Below are 18270 nucleotides of genomic sequence, written 5' to 3' on the forward strand. Positions count from 1 at the left end.
CATTAGTCCTATACTATTAGTTCATATTTTTAATTAGATCATTTTTCCTATACTTCTAATTTTAAAATTTTAGTATTGACTTCATTAACGGAATTTTTATAAACAATATTTGAAAATAACAAGCTAACATGACATGATACATTTGATAATATATTTGCCACATAAGATTTTCGAAAAATAACATAACTAAACTTAATGAATTTAACAACTACAGCTTTGGATAATAAAGACTAAAATTTTAAAATTGGAAAATAAAGGGACAAAAATATCAAATTATAGCGATACAATCCACAACTTTTTATTTTTGAACAAAACAATCCACAACTTATATATACATAATATAGGGACTAATAGTAAAATATAACCAAAAACTAAATTACAATAAACCCCCAAAATAACAAAAACACAATAAAATGTATGAATATTTCAAAATTTATACATTAGGTGTAAAAATTCTATATATTACCTTAAATAATAACAAATACAAGCTTTGGTAATTGTTTATACCAGACATTTATACCAGACAATAAGGATGTGAGAGTCCCTTGTATAGGTATTAAACATTTATACCAGACAATTGTTTGTCATTGTGTTGCGTCTCATTTTAGACATGACACAAAAAATGGAATGCAAACACGGCATGAATAAACTTGTCAAAACTAACAGGCTCGGTTCTTTGATCGCTTTGGGATGGTAGATATGTCTTAGAACTAATGTAACTAAGATAGTGATTGATGGTCATCAGCAGTACTTTGCATCTTTTGGGGGACCTGTCTGCCCCTTTAGCTGAAATTTGAAAGAGCTCGAGGGATGAACTAGTCCCTCATATCTAACATCCATCTGATCACTTTGTCAGTTGCCTTTCCCAGTGGCATGCTGATCATTATAAGATGGAAAATGTTATGTATATGCATAAAGAGTTTAGCTGACTCTTTAATTGAATTATTTGCTTTACGAAGTTATTTTATTTTCTAAAATAAGGAATAATGTGTAAAAATATCATTTACATCCTTGTACTATAAACAGGAGGATTTAAGTCAGAGTATTCTGCATTATAAGTATAAACTATAAATATATTTAAATAATCACAAATATCAAATTATTAAAATTTAATCTGAATACGAATTTATACCATTCGAGTAAAACCAACAAATTAAATTAAGCAGTCTCCTCAAAATTCAGGACCTCGTCTTTACCAACCGAACCGAGTTTCGTCTGGCTATAACCATTCAATCGGCAGCTGAACCGTGATCGGACACGCCATGTTGTGAAGTGTCAGAACCCAAACATACCACAAACTTTGATCACGACATGTTTTTCAAAAGTTTTATTTTTCTGTACGTGGCTGACATGCATTACGCCATGTTCCCCTCAGACCCCATATATATACGTAAGCATTTTATACAGTTGCACCTAGAAACAAGTAGAAGCAAAAGCAACAATGGCTCAAGCAACTTTCACGGCCGAAGATCAAAAGATTGAGTCTTTTAGGTTACTAAGTGGCCACACAATCCCTGCAATTGGGTTAGGCACTTGGAGATCCGGTTCACAAGCCGATAACTCCGTCAAGATCGCCATTGTTGAGGTACTTATATATGCTTGTACTTTGTTTCAAGTATCTTTGTATATATTTGTCTTTGGGAGCTAAATTTATAATTTTAAAAATTTTGAAGGATTAAAATGATAATTATTTTGAGGAGTCAAGGCCCCTGCGTTTCCTCTTGGCGCCGTCCCTGTTCTTTGTATTAAATTTTCATCAACATTTCACATTAATGGTTGTAGGGTGGTTATAGACATATAGATACAGCTTGGGAATACGGTGTTCAAAAAAGTGTATGTATCTCTTTCTCCCCCAACACTATGAAAGTTGTATGTAATTACCCAATTTTGCCTGGGTTTAAAATCCTGAATTACAAATGGGCCACAAGGCCCAAACCAAAACAAATAAAGGCCCGAATACAGAGGCCCAAGACAGATAATGAAACCCTAGGGTTTCTAATCTTCAACAGCGCCGCAAGACGAGTCCTCTGGATCTCCATGATCTTCACCTGCAAGGAAACAAGCATCAAGAAAGAAACAAACAGCATATGGAAAGTTCAAACGGAGCCTAAATTCACAATATCACACTTTAGTGTTTTAACATTAAGTTTTGAGGGGATTTAATTAAGTTCTTCTAAAATTAGGGATTTAAAGAGAATTTTCAAAAATTTTGAAGGGTCTTAATTAAAAGTTTTAAAATTTTTAAGGGTATAATGAAAATTTTCCTAATTTATATATTTACAAAACTTATAACCAGCAAACATGAAAAAGGAAGCACATATAAATTTATATTGAAATGGATTAAATAGAATTTTTTTTTTATTTTGGTGGCCAAAGTGTAATTTTACTATATAAAAATTTATAATTTAATGGTTTTTAAAGGGGTTGAAATGTAATTTTTCATTTTTTGGGGGTGCCTAGGGCACTACTTACCCCTTTGCATTCACCCCTAGTTGTATTAAAAAAAAAAGTAAAATTATGCTATTAACCCATGTGCTCTAAGTAAGTTGTGGATTTAGTCCCTATATTTTAACTTATCAATTTTAGTTCCTTTACTTTTAGAATTGGTCAACTTTAGTCTATGCACTTTCTATATTTTGAAATGTCAGACCGAAACGGTATTAGTTAAATCCATGTTGGTTATATTTTGCTATCAGTCCTGTACTATACGCAAAGTTATAAATTTAGTCCATATTCTCCAATTAGATCATTTTTAATCCTATACTTCTTGAATTTCAAACTTTTAGTATTGATTCCATTAACGGAACGTTTTATAAACAATATTTGAAAAATAACAAGTGAACATGACATGATACATATGATAATATGTTTGCCACATAAGATTTTTTGAAAAATAACAAAACTAAAATTTAAAAATTTAAAAATAAAGGGACAAAATACCAAATTATAGTGATACAATCCACAACTTATACATAATATAGGGACTAATAGTAAAATATAACCAAAAACTAAATTACAATAAACCCCCAAAATAACAAAAGCACAATAAAAATGTATGAATATTTCAAAATTTATACATAAGGTGTAAAAATTCTATAGATTACCTTAAATAATAACAAATACAACCTTTAATAATTGTTGATACCAGACATTTATACCAGAAAATAAGGATGAGAGAGTCCCTCGTATAGGAATATATTAGACATTTATACCAGACAATTGTTTGTCATTGTGTTGCGTCTCATTTTAGACATGACACAAAAAAAATGGAATGCAAACACGGCATGAATAAACGTGTCAAAACTAACAGGCTCGGTTCTTTGATCGCTTTGAGATGGTAGGTATGTCTTAGAACTAATGTAATTAAGATAGTAATTGATGGTCATCACGTAGCAGTACTTTGCATCTTTTGAGGGACCTGTCTGCCCCTTTAGCTGAAACTTTAAAGTGCTCGAGGGATGAACTAGTCCCTCATATCTAACATCCATCTGATCACTTTGTCAGTTGCCTTTCCCAGTGGCATGCTGATCATTATAAGATGGAAAATGTTATGTATATGCATAAAGAATTTAGCTGACTCTTGAATTGACTTATTTGCTTTACGAAGTTATTTTATTTTCTAAAATAAGGAATTATGTGTAAAAATATCATTTACATCCTTGTACTATGAGTCAAGTTCCAATTTGTAATTAAAGCTTTTATTTTCTTGTTTCTTAAAATTTTGCTTGCAACCAAGAGCTTCATTAATTATATATTAAAATTTCAGGATGATATGCCAAAGCCTGGTCAGCCTGGTCAAGCACCACGTCCAGGTGTTGCAGTTCCTGCTCGTGCTTAAGGCCTGTGAAAGCTTTTAAGATAAAATTTCTATATTTTTATTGGCCATGGAGTCAAAGCAGCAAGACATGCAGGAGTAGAAAGAAGGGATCTTTTCATTACATCCAAGCTATGGTGCACCGAGTTGAGTCCAGAACGAGTTCGACCTGCTTTATTGAACACTCTCCAAGAACTCCAACTTGAATACCTTGATCTTTACCTGGTAATCTGATCAAAATATCATTTACATCAACATGTTCGATGAAATGCCTGAAAGATTTTTCATTACAGATACATTGGCCATTTAGGCTAGCAGATGGAGCAAGCAGACCACCTAAACCAGGTGACGTACAAGAAATGGACATGGAAGGTGTTTGGAGAGAAATGGAGGGACTTGTAAAAGACAAGCTGGTTAGAGACATTGGTGTGTGTAATTTTACATTGAAGAAGATGAACAAGTTGCTTGGTTTTGCTGAGACTATGCCATCTGTTTGTCAAATGGAAATGCATCCTGGTTGGAGGAATGATAAGATGTTGGAAGCTTGTAAACAGAATGGCATCCATGTCACTGTAAGTTCTGATTTATCATATCATATATTTGGAATGAATAAATTAATCATTGGATATTCATGATGATGATGATGGATTTGCAGGCATATTCACCACTTGGTTCACAAGAAGGTGGTAGAGACCTAATCCATGATGAAACAGTGGATAGAATAGCAAAGAAGCTGAACAAAACCCCAGGACAAGTGCTGGTAAAATGGGCTATACAAAGGGGAACCAGTGTCATACCCAAATCAAACAACCCTGACAGGATCAAAGAAAACATGAAGGTGTTTGGGTGGGAATTGCCACAAGAGGATTTTCAAGCTCTTTGTAACATCCCTGATCAGGTAATAATAACAATACCTATATAAGTTCAGTTTTGTAATAATTAAAACTGGGTTTGCAGGTTGATTGATGAAAGGGTTTTGTTTTGTTTTGTTGTTTTCGCAGAAGAGAGTGTTGCATGGAGAACAATTGTTTGTGAACAAGAATGCAGGGCCTTTAAGGAGTGTGGCTGATGTATGGGATCATGAAGATTAGTAATAATATAATCCCATCAATAAATACGACGATGACGATGATGATTCCATGTCCATGTGTGTTTGTAGTGATGATGATATGTAACCAAAGCTACTTAGATCCTGTTTGAGAAAAAAGTCTGATTTATAAGAAGAATTAAAAATTCAATTTAATTCTTTTTATTTTAGGTTAAATGAATTTTTTTAACGAGATGAAAATAAGCACTAATTTTCTCTTAATTAAATACTAAAATTTGTTAAAATAGAAATTAAAAGTGAAAGATATAGAAGGAATCATATATTTGTTGACTTACAACTAGGTTCACTTTGATATTAAATTTTGTTAACAGGAATAAAACTAAAGTTTAATAATTCTATCATTTTAAGGAGTAAAATATTTTTTTCATCTAAATTATATTAATTAAAATATCAAAACACATCATATCAACATTCATTGTCTAATACACAAAGCAAGGAATATACATATAATTTTAGCATCAACTAATATTAACTCTTACTTAAGAGTACACTCAAACCCATTGCATCCCATTCTTAGTAATTATAAAGAAGAAACATATATAGGTATAGGCAACCCACCGTTGAAGCAAAGTACCATAGCAAGTTCAAAGAGACTCCTACAAATATACATTTGGAATCTCTCCCTTCTTATTTTCTGCTTAAATTCTTTGAGTTACTCAATTTCAATTTTTCTTTCTCTACCACATCGAAAGAGACAGAGAGGAAGGAGAAATGGAAGAGCTAAAGAACTATGGGCATCAACATCCACTGTTGATGTTAAATCAAGAGCAGTTGCTTGGCAATGGCAATGGAGTTGTTGATTGCTCAAGGTGTGGGGAGAAGGTCTCAGCTCCATGTTTTGGCTGTGTGGACTGCTGTGGGTTTTACCTCCACAAGACATGTGCCGAGGCACCTTTGGAGCTTAATCATCCTTTTCATCGCCACCATCCTCTCCTGCTTCTGCAGAATCCACCTTACACTTCTTACACATGGTGCGTTTGCGATTTCTGTAACGAAGCATGTGAGAAATTCATTTACCATTGCTCTTGTGGCTTGGACTTTCATATTAAATGTGCTTTGTTTACATTTAATATTGCTGAAAGAAATTTGAAAGAGCTTGAGCATGTTGCCCTTGAGGATCCATCGTTTTCCTCTAAAAACGATGGTGGAAACCTGGGTAAGTGCTTTGCGTGCTGGGAACCATTAGCAATGTATACATACTTCTCTGTTGGTTGTGGGTTTAATTTGCATAAGAAGTGTGCTGAGCTTCCTCTCAAAATGGATCATTTGTGTCATCGCAAACATCCTCTTGTTCTGCAATTTAATAGTGAACGGCTCTCTTGCAAGACATGCCAAGTAACTCAACAAAGAGGATTTCTGTATGGTTGTTCAGCTTGTAAGTTGGCGATTCACATTGATTGTGCATCGCCATTATCAGTTATTGAAGATAAAAGTCATCCACACCCATTCACCTTGTTTTGGAGACGAATTCCATTCGTTTGTGATGCTTGTGGCACTGAAGGACATCATGTTGCATATACATGTGGTACGTGCGGTATTATGGTCCATAAAAAATGCATTTCATTGCCACGCATTATCGGACAGATTTGTCATATCCATCGTCTTTTTCACAAGTATTTCATTGATAAGGAATATTTTGAAAGTTTGAATTGCTTATGGTGTCATGAAGCTGTTGATACAGACTACGGTAGTTACTTCTGTGCAGATTGCAATGTTATATTCCATGTGAATTGTGCATTGAAAGAAAAGGAGTGGTATTGCATAGTATCACAGGAAAATGAAGATGACAAGTCTCATGATATACCTGTTAACTCCATCACTAAGGTTCTTGAGACGAATGATGCTGGAGAAGCCACAGTAATAGAACATTGCGAGCATAAGCACTACTTGATGTTAAGTGACAAAATGAGAGAGCATGGTGATAAATGTTGTGATGCGTGCTTGTTATTGATCTCCGCTAAGTTCTACCATTGCTTGCGGTGTGATTTCTTTCTTCATAAATCTTGTGCTGAATTACCTAAGAAGAAGCTTTTTCTGAAACATGGTTGTGATGAAGAACAGTTTTCTGGACCAAAACCCTGCATCCTTACTTCAGACTGCATGTTCAATTGTGGTCTATGCAGGTACCTTTCTAATGGATTTTCTTATAAATGTAATGAATGTGGAAGTCACGTGTGCCTTCGATGTCTTGATCTATTGCTCCAAGATGCTGTAAAAATTCCAGGGCATAAACACCCTCTTCTTCTCTATTTTGATTATGAGGGGCAGTGTGGTGCTTGTGGGAGGGATTTCTTTTTCGCGTTTCGTTGTAAAGATTGCAATTTTCAGTTATGCAAGTTGTGTGTTATACAACCAACTAGAGTTAGACACAAATGCGATGAACATATTCTTGCACTCACTTATGACAAGGTTAATGATTATGCAAAATATCATTATTGTGACGTTTGTGAGAAAGAAAGGGATCCAAGGCACTGGTTTTACCATTGTGAAACTTGTGACACTTCTGTTCACGTGGATTGCGTTCTTGGAAAATATTCATTCATCAAATTCGGGGGCACCTACAGTGTGACAATCCATGAACACCCTCTCACTTTTGTCAAGAAGATTCATTACTATCCTGAATGTGTTACATGTGGTAAGCCTTGTGAAGATCTTTCTCTTGAATGTGCAGAACCAGGATGTAACTATATTGTTCATTACGACTGCTGAAAAGCTGCAATCAATAGATATTGAAAATTATGGCTTCAGTTTCAGAATAAAACAGTATGTGGTTACTGTTAATATTGCTACTTTTAAATTGTGTGTTTAAACCATATAATGTATTTAGATTTGAATTGTAAATATATGAGAATAAAATTGATATGAGTTGTTTATTTCTTCTTTAATTTTCGTATATTAAATTTGTTGCATGCTAACTAAAATCATAATAATCCTTAGATTCCATGAATAATTAGTCCTTATGTGCTACCTTCCATACTTACATAAGTTGAATATAGTTAGATATAAAAAATTTGTTTGCACTGGAAATTTTGTTTAGAATCGATGTAAAAATTTTCATTAATTTCAAAGAAATAAATACATATTTCAATGAATAAAGGGTTGATTTATAAGAAGAATATGGGCATTGATTAAATGGTACAATTTAATTTTAGTCTTTTAAAATATTACAATTTTAATTTAATTCTTTTTAATTTTTTTGTACCATTTAATCAATGTCCATATTCTTCTTATAAATCAACGCTTTATTCATTGAAATATATATTTGTTTCTTTGAAAATATTTTTATGAAATATTTTCAAAAATTTTGTCAAATTAATATTTTAAATTATTTTTATATTGTTTTTGATAAATGAAATTTTTCATTTTGATCCTTTCAAAAGTTTAATATTTATTTTAATGCAATAATTTTAGCTTTAACCTCTCAAAATTTTCTTAATTCTCTTAATTTCAAACCGTGAATACCTTGAGATAGAAGATGAAAATGAGCGTAATTTTCTCTTACTTAAATACCAAAATTGTAAAAAAAATAGAAAAAAATGAAAGATAAAGAAGGATAATATAATTTTGACCCTAAACGTTCCCTTTGGTATCTGTACTTTTTTTTCACTTTGGCAAGGGTGAATCTAGAAATTTTTTAACAAGGGCGAAATTAATTATAATTTTTCATAGATAAAAATAAGTTTATTATGTATTAATTTATAATTTCAAGATTCTTTAAGGAATTAAACATATTTTTTCATTTTGGGGGCTAAAGAGAAATTTTACTATATATTAATTTATAATTTCTTTACCTATAAAAGGACTGAAATGATTTTTTTTTCATTTTGGGGGCCAAAATAAAATTTTACTACACATTAATTTTAAGAGTGTCAAATTCAGTGTTTTAATAACCGAGATCATCGATTCTCAATTCAATCGGTACAACCGTTGGACCAATAATAATTTAATAAATAATTGAAATTCATAAAATGCTCAAGTATCAAGTTTAAGGATCAAAATGAATTTAGTTGTCAATTCAAAGACGAAAGTAAAAAAAATACAAGTATCAAAGAAAATTTAATTATTAAGTTTAAGGGCCAAAAACTATATTATCCCAATGAAGAAAGGTAGATAGATTGGTGGGAAGATCTGATTGGGACCGCAATGACCTTTTTTTACCAAGAAAAATAGGTATAGACTATTTGCATCCATTTTTTGAGATCATAAAAAGACTTTGGCCATTCGGATAAAATTCACTTTATTTTTTGTTTGATACAAAAAAATTGATTTTATTTTAGTCCAACTTCAAAATTTGAATTATATTAGTCGATTGAGTTTTAACTTGATTGGTATGGATATTGTTTCCAATGTAGGAGGACAGGGTTCAAGTACGTTGAAGCGTATTATATTCATATTTATGGGTTGAGAAAGGCTATGGGTAGTTCTAGGCATTGTGTCAAAAAGAGCAAAGCAGATATGATCAAAACATTTAATGAGATTGTTAAAAAAAATTTCAAATTATATTAATAATTTTATTTGATTTTGGAAATATTTTTTATTTGAAAAACCAGTTTTCAAGAAAATGAACACGAAAATAGTCTTTATTTATTGAAATCAAATGGAGCCTAAATTCACAATATCACACTTTAGTGTTTTAACATTAAGTTTTGAAGGATTTAATTAAGTTCTTTTAAAATCGAGGATTTAAAGAGAATTTTCAAAAATTTGAAGGGTCTTAATTAAAAGTTTTAAAATTTTTAAGTGTATAATGAAAATTTTCCTAATTTATATTTTTACAAAAACTTGCTGATAACCAGCGAACATGAAAAGGAAGCACATATATACAAGGGCACATATAAATTTATCTTGAAATGGATTAAATAGAAGTTTTTTTCATTTTGGTGGCCAAAGTGTAATTTTACTATAAAAATTTATAATTTAATGGTTTTTAAAGGGTTGAAATAATAAGTTGTGGATTTAGTCCCTATATTTTAACTTATCAATATTAGTTCCTTTACTTTTAGAATTGGTCAACTTTAGTCTATGTACTTTCTATATTTTGAAATGTCAGTCCTCACCCAAACGGTATTAGTTAAATCCATGTTGGTTATATTTTGCTATTAGTCCTATACCATACGCAAAGTTATAAATTTAGTCCATATTCTCCAATTAGATCATTTTAATCCTATACTTCTAATTTCAAAATTTTAGTATTGACTCCATTAACGGAATTTTTATAAATAATATTTGAAAATAACAAGCTAACATGACATGATACATATGATAATATGTTTGCCACATAAGATTTTCTGAAAATAACATAACCAAACTTAATGAATTTAATAACTACTGTTTGGATAATTAAGACTAAAATTTTAAAATTGGAAAATAAAGGGACAAAATACCAAATTATAGTGATACAATCCACAACTTATACATAATATAGGGACTAATAGTAAAATATAACCAAAAACTAAATTACAATAAACCCCCAAAATAACAAAAACACAATAAAATGTATGAATATTTCAAAATTTATACATTAGGTGTAAAAATTCTATATATTACCTTAAATAATAACAAATACAAGCTTTGGTAATTGTTTTCTGCAAAAATTATGTGAATATATATTTATTGCGAAAATCATAAAACAAAATAAAATCAGACATCCTCTGATTCTGTAATAATTGTATGTACATTATATAAAAACTAACTGATCTAAATATTGGGAAAAATATTTTTAAAAAAAAATCTATATCAAAAAATGAAGAACAAATTCATATAAGTGGCAGCTAGTTGTTGATGTCGTTGATTCCATGGCTAGGTGAAGAAGGTGGTATCGGTGCTCCCTTGGGAAGCATGCTGAAGATCGTCGGACCATATTTTCCGGCGAGTCTTTGAGTCGGAGACTTAAGGATTCCGACGTGGGGTTTCTTCATGGGAACCATATGATCACATGGCTGAGGTTGAGTCTCAGGGTGTTTTTTCGACACGTCGAGAACGACGTCGGTTTTGTGGTCTTCGACTTCGACGAGATCGGCTAAAGCAAGGTCCAAGGTTGTCTCCGTGGTGGACGGCGGCGAGTCGCTCAAGAGCCTGGCGGAAGATGGCGATGTAAAGGTGGTGAAGATGAAGAATAAGAGGAGCACGGCGGCGAGGTGTTGGGATTTATAGAAGGTAGCCATTAATGGACAGTTGTCGGAGGATTAATTTGAATGTTTTCTTGGGTTTAAAGGGCTTCCCTTTTACGATTAATTTGAAAGGTTTTGAGGGTTTGTATAACACATGAAATGGGAAATCGGTGTTTTTAGAGTTGACAAAGTCTGTTCGGGTTCCGAGAAAATTATGGCAAATACACGCGCTTGACATTTCTTTCATTTTCTTGTTAAGCAAGTCACCTCATTTGCTAATTTTTTTTTCTTTGGTTAATTCAAATGAAGGCCCTTGTACTAAGAGTTGAATTGCATTTTACCTTACTAAAAAAAGGGACAAATTAATCTGGTCATTCTGTTATAATTTCCTTACATTTGTACCATTAAAATTACAAATGGCAGGTCACATGTCACTATTCAATTATTCCATCATAACACTATTTTTTTAGTAGTACAAATTGATGAAAATTTTAACATAAAGGATTAGTTTACTCTTCAGTCTAACGTACAAGGATTAATTTGCTCAGTTTTTTACTGGAGGGGCAAAATGCAATCTGGCTCTTAAATAGGGGCCTCCATGGTACTTTTACTTTACAAAGTATTAATATATATCTTGTCACAATCAATTTTTTCTGTCAACTTAGCTATTAGCTTGGGTGTTAATTGCTAGTTTAAATCTTACGTAGAGTTTATATCGAAACATGTGAATCAAATTATAAATATTTTTGCGCCTACTATATAAATAATTTGGATATGATATGTTAAAAAAAATAACTTTATTAAATTTATTAATATTGCATTTTTTAACTTGTTATATCTAAGTTGCTTACATAGTATATAATCAAATTAAAACCTGGAGAGTAAACAATATCTGACACCTTGAAGATGATAAAAGTACCATGGAAGTCCTTTTATTAAGAGTTAGATTGCATTTTACCCGTTTTTACTCAAAAAATGAGTAAATTAGTCACTGTATATCATATTAAAGAGCAAACTGGTCATTTCTATTAAAAAATCCATCCATTTCTATTTTTAAAAACTAGCATGATTGACAGAAAAACCAAATAGTTACACGTGATATACCATGTATACCTCATTCTGACATATAGAGACCCGTTTTAATTGAAAATACACCCTTCAACAAATATAAACTTATTCTAATTTGACTTTTAACAATAATTTTTTTTAGATTAATTTTAAATTAAGACTTCATTAGAAACCCTAATTTAAAAAATGGTATTAATATTTTTATAAGGCACTACTTGGTTGACATTTATTATGGAGTCAAAAAAAGCAAGTTCAAGGTAGTAGACCCGTTGTTAATTGGAAACTAATTGGCGGAAGTACACGGCGCGTGGAAAAAATGAGAGTGGGGAAAGTAAGAAGAAGTAGAAGAGATAGGAAGACCGTAAGGGAAGACGTCAGCGGTTGACTAATGAAAAACACGCCAGGTTTGGTCCAACCTGGGACTCTCAATGCTACGCGTTCCACACTGACTTGTCGCCCACGCTACCCGGAACACTTCCTAGTACTTTGCCACTACTTACATTTGAATTTCCACCGACAACTATGACTAGAGGTTGGTCCGAGGTCAAAATTTCAATTCCAAGTTCATTTTCGATCTGACCTAGCTTGCTTAATTTTCTTTTTCAAAATTAATAAAACTAATTGGTACTTTATATGTTTTTATAATTAAATTTAATTTTTAAAATATTTTTTATCATTTAAATTGAATTTGAATTGAGTCTAGCTAACTCGAGACGTAAAAATATTGTCCAAACTCAACTCAAGTCGAGCCAGACAAATTACTTCGCCTTTGGATTGGTCTAACTACAATTAATTGGCTCTAGTCTAGACTACACTAGTTTGATAATGTTAGAGGGGATTATGGTCCGCATTGGGACAAGTTCGAGCTCAATTTATGTATGATATTACTACACTTTATATTTGTTTAAGTTTGATTTGACTTAAAATATGAGTATAAAATTTTATCTAAGTTTATCTATATTTATAATGTTCATGTAGTATTGTATTATTATATATATAATTTATTGTGATATAAATGACATAATATATAAAATAAAATAAAAGTATATTACAAAAGTATAAAACGACTGAGTTGGGCTAGAGTTTTAACTGTTGAAGCTCAAGCTTGAACCATATTTTAAACAAGCTTAACTTTTTTACCCAAGTCCATTTTTCAAGCCTTGTATTTTTGTCTAAGCCTTCCCATGTTTCAGGTGGGCTTTTGGGCTTGAGCAAATAGCCCAACCCATAAATAGGTTCAAGTAAGGCTCATCAACCACAGGCTTTGAAGTCGGATTATTAGTCCAAATCCAAAGATCGACTTAATACTTGAAATGGTTTGGATAAAATACTAGACTTGAAATTATATTTGGACAAAGAAATATTATGGTTGTTTAAAATATGAGTTAGCTTCGGGCTCCAATATTCAAAGCCTAAATTTGGCTCAATCTGATCTATTTTCACGTATATAAAATATTATGTAATATGTATTAGATAAAATACTAAATATATTACATTATAATGTAAATCTTGAAAAATATATTAGAAATTTGATAAAAGGATAAAATTACTAAATACTAAAAAAAATAATATGAAGGTATAAACAAACTCGATTCAATCATTTATAAATATAAGTGAGTTTAGTAAATTTTGAGAAACCCATTATCGAGCTTGAAAAATCGAACTAAATATAACCGATCCAGTCCATGAGCACCTCAAATCAATTATGATCTAAAGCTTGTTAATCAAAACAATGTTATTTTTAGGTCCAACTTCACTGAAGTTTTTATTTATTTATTGATACAATATTAAGGGTAGGAGATAGAGATAAAACGGTTTGAATCCGTACCAAACAAGTCTTTGACAATAATTTTAACCACCGTTCTATATAAAATAAGACGAAATTTTTATTTATTTAAATATTTAAAAGAATATTTATTTCATGAAGAATTTGAAAAGCTCCTTCATATACATTTAAGTAATTTAAAAGCCTCCACATACATTGTAAATATAAATTTTGGGTTAGAAAGCATCATCAATGTTAAATTTAGAGATGACAAGGGAGCGAGATGGCCAGATGTTGTTAAATTCATCATCTCTTCATAGTTGACGTGTTCTACTCCATCACTTGCCTCGCTTAATTATGAACGTATAATTGTGAAAACCACTATCACCTTCATGGCTTGGGTGCATCCGTCCTCACCTCACACCACTTTGCTTCAATTTAATTTTTGCTACTTACTCATCTTTAATATTTTTAATTTTTTTTAAAGTCAAGTAAAATTTAAACATAATTATTTTAAAAAATTAAACATATATAAAATATACATTTTTTTATAATACATTTTGTTAGCAAAAAAGGGCGTTGGTAAGAGTAGAAACAACACAACGAAATTAGTGCCTAAGTTGACTGGCACTTCTTGGCAGCTCAACATCAAAATCACAATCCATAGCCCTCCCCAACCTATAAATAGGAGGATAATGCGCTTCAGCGCACTCGAACACACGTCCCTCTTGTATTGACAACAATACCCATACCAATCGAACTAATACATAATCGACTAATTTTATTATCTTTAATTAAATCAAGAATTTGTTGATTAATTTAGAGTTACCTAAAAATAGATAATGCAAACACACGAGAAAGAAAATGAAGAAAAAGAATAGGACATTGGATAAGCTTACCACCAACCTTATTAAATATCCAGTCACCGCCACGGCTAAAACTGTGTAATAAGATAGAATTATTTATTTATTTATAAAATTAAAACCGCATTAATGTCAAAGGCTTATTTCCAATTTCTTGCCCATCCAGTGTAATAAAGGTAAGAAATTATTACCAGTTAAAAAGCACTTAGCGATAACATACAAGAATTAATGAGAAGATTGAGTAAAATACAAAACAATCAATCTTATCCATATACCATTTTCTTTATTTTTTTTTGTTGAATTCCGCGGCCGATAGTAATGACTAATCTCTTTGATTGCTCTCTAAAGAAGTATCTGGTTGGTCATGAAATGTGCTCTATTCGCATGGGTGGGGATTGAATTCCAACCTCATAGTTAAGGGATGAGGTGATCAGTAATCACCGCATCACAACTTATAGTTGATTAGTATACCTTTCCAACATGTTTAATGTAAACTAAAAATTCTTTTCCCATCTTTTTTTTTCTCCTTTTTTCTGAATTAGTTTTAAATTATTATTTTTCATCAAAAACACTATCAAAATTCAGTATTTGTCTCATTCTTTGATCTTCACATGAATATTGTATTTTTGAGAAATTGAGAACCTTGTTTTGTTAATATGAGTTCACGTCAAATTTCATTCATGTACTTCTACGTATGGTTTATTTGTGCTTCTTTTTTCAGTTTCTTGTGCATGAAAAAGGATTGCTATTAGTTGTGTATAAAGTTGTTTAAATTTGTGTGTTTAGTCAAAGGGCGAGAAACCAATGGCATTTTATCATAATAAAAAAGCCAAAAGTTTAATTACCAAACTAGGACGTAGACAATAGTTTAATGACCATTTTCGTACTTTACTTTTATTTTATCATAATAAATATGCATAGATACGAGAGTGATACAACATAAAACCAGCTTTCAAACTATAAAAGTTTTTCTTTTTTTGACCTTTTGATTTGGTTAGACGATTCAAGATTTTAATTAGTAAAAATATTTTATCGGCCTCTCTCAATTTTGATATTGAGCAAATTGATCTTTCTCAGGAAAATTGAAGTAATTTAATCCATGTTCATTTCAAAAATGAACGACTAAGGATTAATTTAGTTACGATGTTAATGTTTTTAATGTTCTTTTTGTCAATTGTACATAATCTTGATTGATATGATGATAAATTTAGTCCTTGATGTTTATATAGTCTGTGTAAATGTTATAGGCTAATTTTGTTAAATTAGGATTAAATTGGTAGAATATGGAAATATTGTGTGTTAAATTTATTAAATCAAGACCAATTGACAAAATGTGTACTTTAAGAACTCAAATTTCTTTATGAGAATAGACTTTCTCAAGCGTTGAAGCATCAACCAAGAACGGAGACATCCTTTAAACAAACCTTAAATAGGAAGGTCATGGTCATGAAAGTCATCTAAATAAGGAGATTCAAAATTTCCTTTGGTTGAAATCGAAATAGGTTAGACGAAAAAATTGATGACCATTTATCAAATGTTTTAATTTAAATTTTATGGAAATAAGTTAGGATTTAGGGTACGAAATGTATCCGTTTTGGGTTAAATGAAAAGAGTTAACATTCCAATTGAAGTTCTTGCACTTGATGACCAATTGGGGACATACATTATTCACATGCAATCAAATGGGTAGTTCTCAAATCTAAAGGAGATTCAAGACCTTGCTAAGAATATGGTCGATCCAAAAAAGAACATTGTTTATCTTTTGGTACGTGGCTTGATTAAGCTTCTATTGATTTTTCGAGTTATCATAAGTGTGTAAAAAGTATTTTCCGCAATGAAAATTGTGAAAGATCATTTGAGGAATTGGAATGGAGATTAATAAATGAATGGTTGTTTTGTTACATAAATCGAGAAATAACAACATTAACTAGAAGAAAATAATCCAATCCAATGGTTTCAACGCATGAGAAAGCGTCATAGACAAAGAGTACGACTTATTGAAATTTATTTGATGTAATTTTTCTTTTAGTTACCATTTTAACTATCCTACAGTTAATTATATTATACACTAGTTTATCAAGTGTTAACATTATGCATTAGTTCTTTTAAAAAATATATGTTACTCATTAATTTAAAAAATTTGACCCCACAATCTAAATTTCTTGATTTTTGACAATTGTGTGAAATATGATTGTTAATGTTCTAAATGCAGAGGAGTTTTTTTTATATAATTCTTACTACTCCTCATAATCCTCAAACTCTTAAACTAGAAGATAATACACGTTTGAGCACTCTTGAACCCATGTAGATCGACAGTATGAAGTAGGGGTGGGCATTTTTCAATTTTAATTGAATTAACTGAGCGAACCAAATTAACCAGTTAATCGATCGTCCATTGAATCTAAAACAGTCAGGGTTGATTAAAGATTTTTAAATTTTCGATCATCGGTTAATTCAATTCAAAATCGAGGAATTAACCAAAATTATTAATAATATACTATATGCATAATATATTAGATAAGTCCAATGCATCATATAAACCTAAAATATAAAAAATAATTAATATATATTCTTATAATGTGATTAAAACCTATTATGAAAACAAAAATCATTTGAAAAATAAAATAAAACTAGAAATAAACAAAAGTAAAAAAACATATAAAATGTTAATTAATTTAGTTAATGGCCTGAATTAACAGAAATTATTTTGATTAATTAATAGGTTTCTAAAAGAATTTAGTTCAATTAATAATTTGAGATTTTAAAATTTTGATTAATTCAATAATGATAATTTAATCCGAGTATTAATTAAATCCAGTGTTTCAATACCTCTAATATGAAATTATGGATACTTTGGGAGAGGAGGAATTAGGCCCAAATATATTGATTGAAAGTCAAATAAATATGGTTCATTAGTGGATTGTTTGTTGTATGCAATTCTATATGGTGATTTGGCATGGTAGGCTAAAATGTTGGTAGAGCTGTCTTAATTTGATTGGTATTGTTATCAATGTTGGAGGATATAGATTCGAGCGCGTTGAAGCACATTATTCTCTGATTTATGAGTTGAGGAGGAATTATGGATAATTTTAACATTATGTCAAAAAGAGCAGATATAATCATAACTTATATTGAAATTATTCAAAAAAATGAAAATTAATTTAATAGATGATAACACTATTTTTTTAATAGAGAAAAATTGATTTAGATGATGGGATAATGACGTTGGTCAATTGTTGTTATTTATTTGAATTGGTGGGTCAATTAGGAAGTCTATTCTTCACCTACCCAAACGGGGAGAAACAGACCGACTTAAATCAAATTTCCTTAAATTATTTTCCAAAAGAAAAAGGTAAAAATATTAAAATAGTCACTTTTGTTTGTTTCAAGTTACATTTTAGTCACTTATGCTGAAATGTTATGTTTTAGTGACTCGCGTTATTGTTTTGTTACAAAATGGTCACTTTGTCATTAAGATCAGTTACCTCCAAAACGGAAGTGCAACATGACAGTTACAATGAGTTTTAAATGCAAAGTGAATG

The 18270-nt window shown here is 30.8% G+C and overlaps 2 protein-coding genes and 2 non-coding genes across 4 annotated transcripts; all 4 read left to right on the forward strand.

Annotated features, from left to right (window-relative positions):
- Nucleotides 1-799: 799 nt before the first annotated feature.
- On the forward strand, nt 800-901 carry LOC128036464 (small nucleolar RNA snoR99). The gene has a single exon (XR_008193259.1). It is a non-coding gene; the product is annotated as a small nucleolar RNA snoR99 (small nucleolar RNA).
- Nucleotides 902-1429: 528 nt separating this feature from the next.
- Nucleotides 1430-5057, forward strand: LOC105785113 (aldose reductase-like). Its single transcript, XM_052626411.1, has 6 exons — nt 1430-1585; nt 1783-1834; nt 3879-4039; nt 4108-4386; nt 4470-4712; nt 4816-5057. Exons 1-6 carry the CDS (start codon nt 1442-1444, stop codon nt 4903-4905), a joined length of 969 nt encoding a protein of 322 aa, XP_052482371.1. The 5' UTR covers nt 1430-1441; the 3' UTR covers nt 4906-5057.
- On the forward strand, nt 3448-3549 carry LOC128036461 (small nucleolar RNA snoR99). The gene has a single exon (XR_008193256.1). It is a non-coding gene; the product is annotated as a small nucleolar RNA snoR99 (small nucleolar RNA).
- Nucleotides 5058-5633: 576 nt separating the features above from the next.
- LOC105782345 (uncharacterized) lies at nt 5634-7631 on the forward strand. Its single transcript, XM_012607028.2, has one exon. It carries the CDS (start codon nt 5634-5636, stop codon nt 7629-7631), a length of 1998 nt encoding a protein of 665 aa, XP_012462482.2.
- Nucleotides 7632-18270: the final 10639 nt, after the last annotated feature.

The sequence above is a fragment of the Gossypium raimondii genome, chromosome 13 (genome assembly GCF_025698545.1).
Source record: "Gossypium raimondii isolate GPD5lz chromosome 13, ASM2569854v1, whole genome shotgun sequence".
Lineage (NCBI taxonomy): Eukaryota > Viridiplantae > Streptophyta > Magnoliopsida > Malvales > Malvaceae > Gossypium > Gossypium raimondii.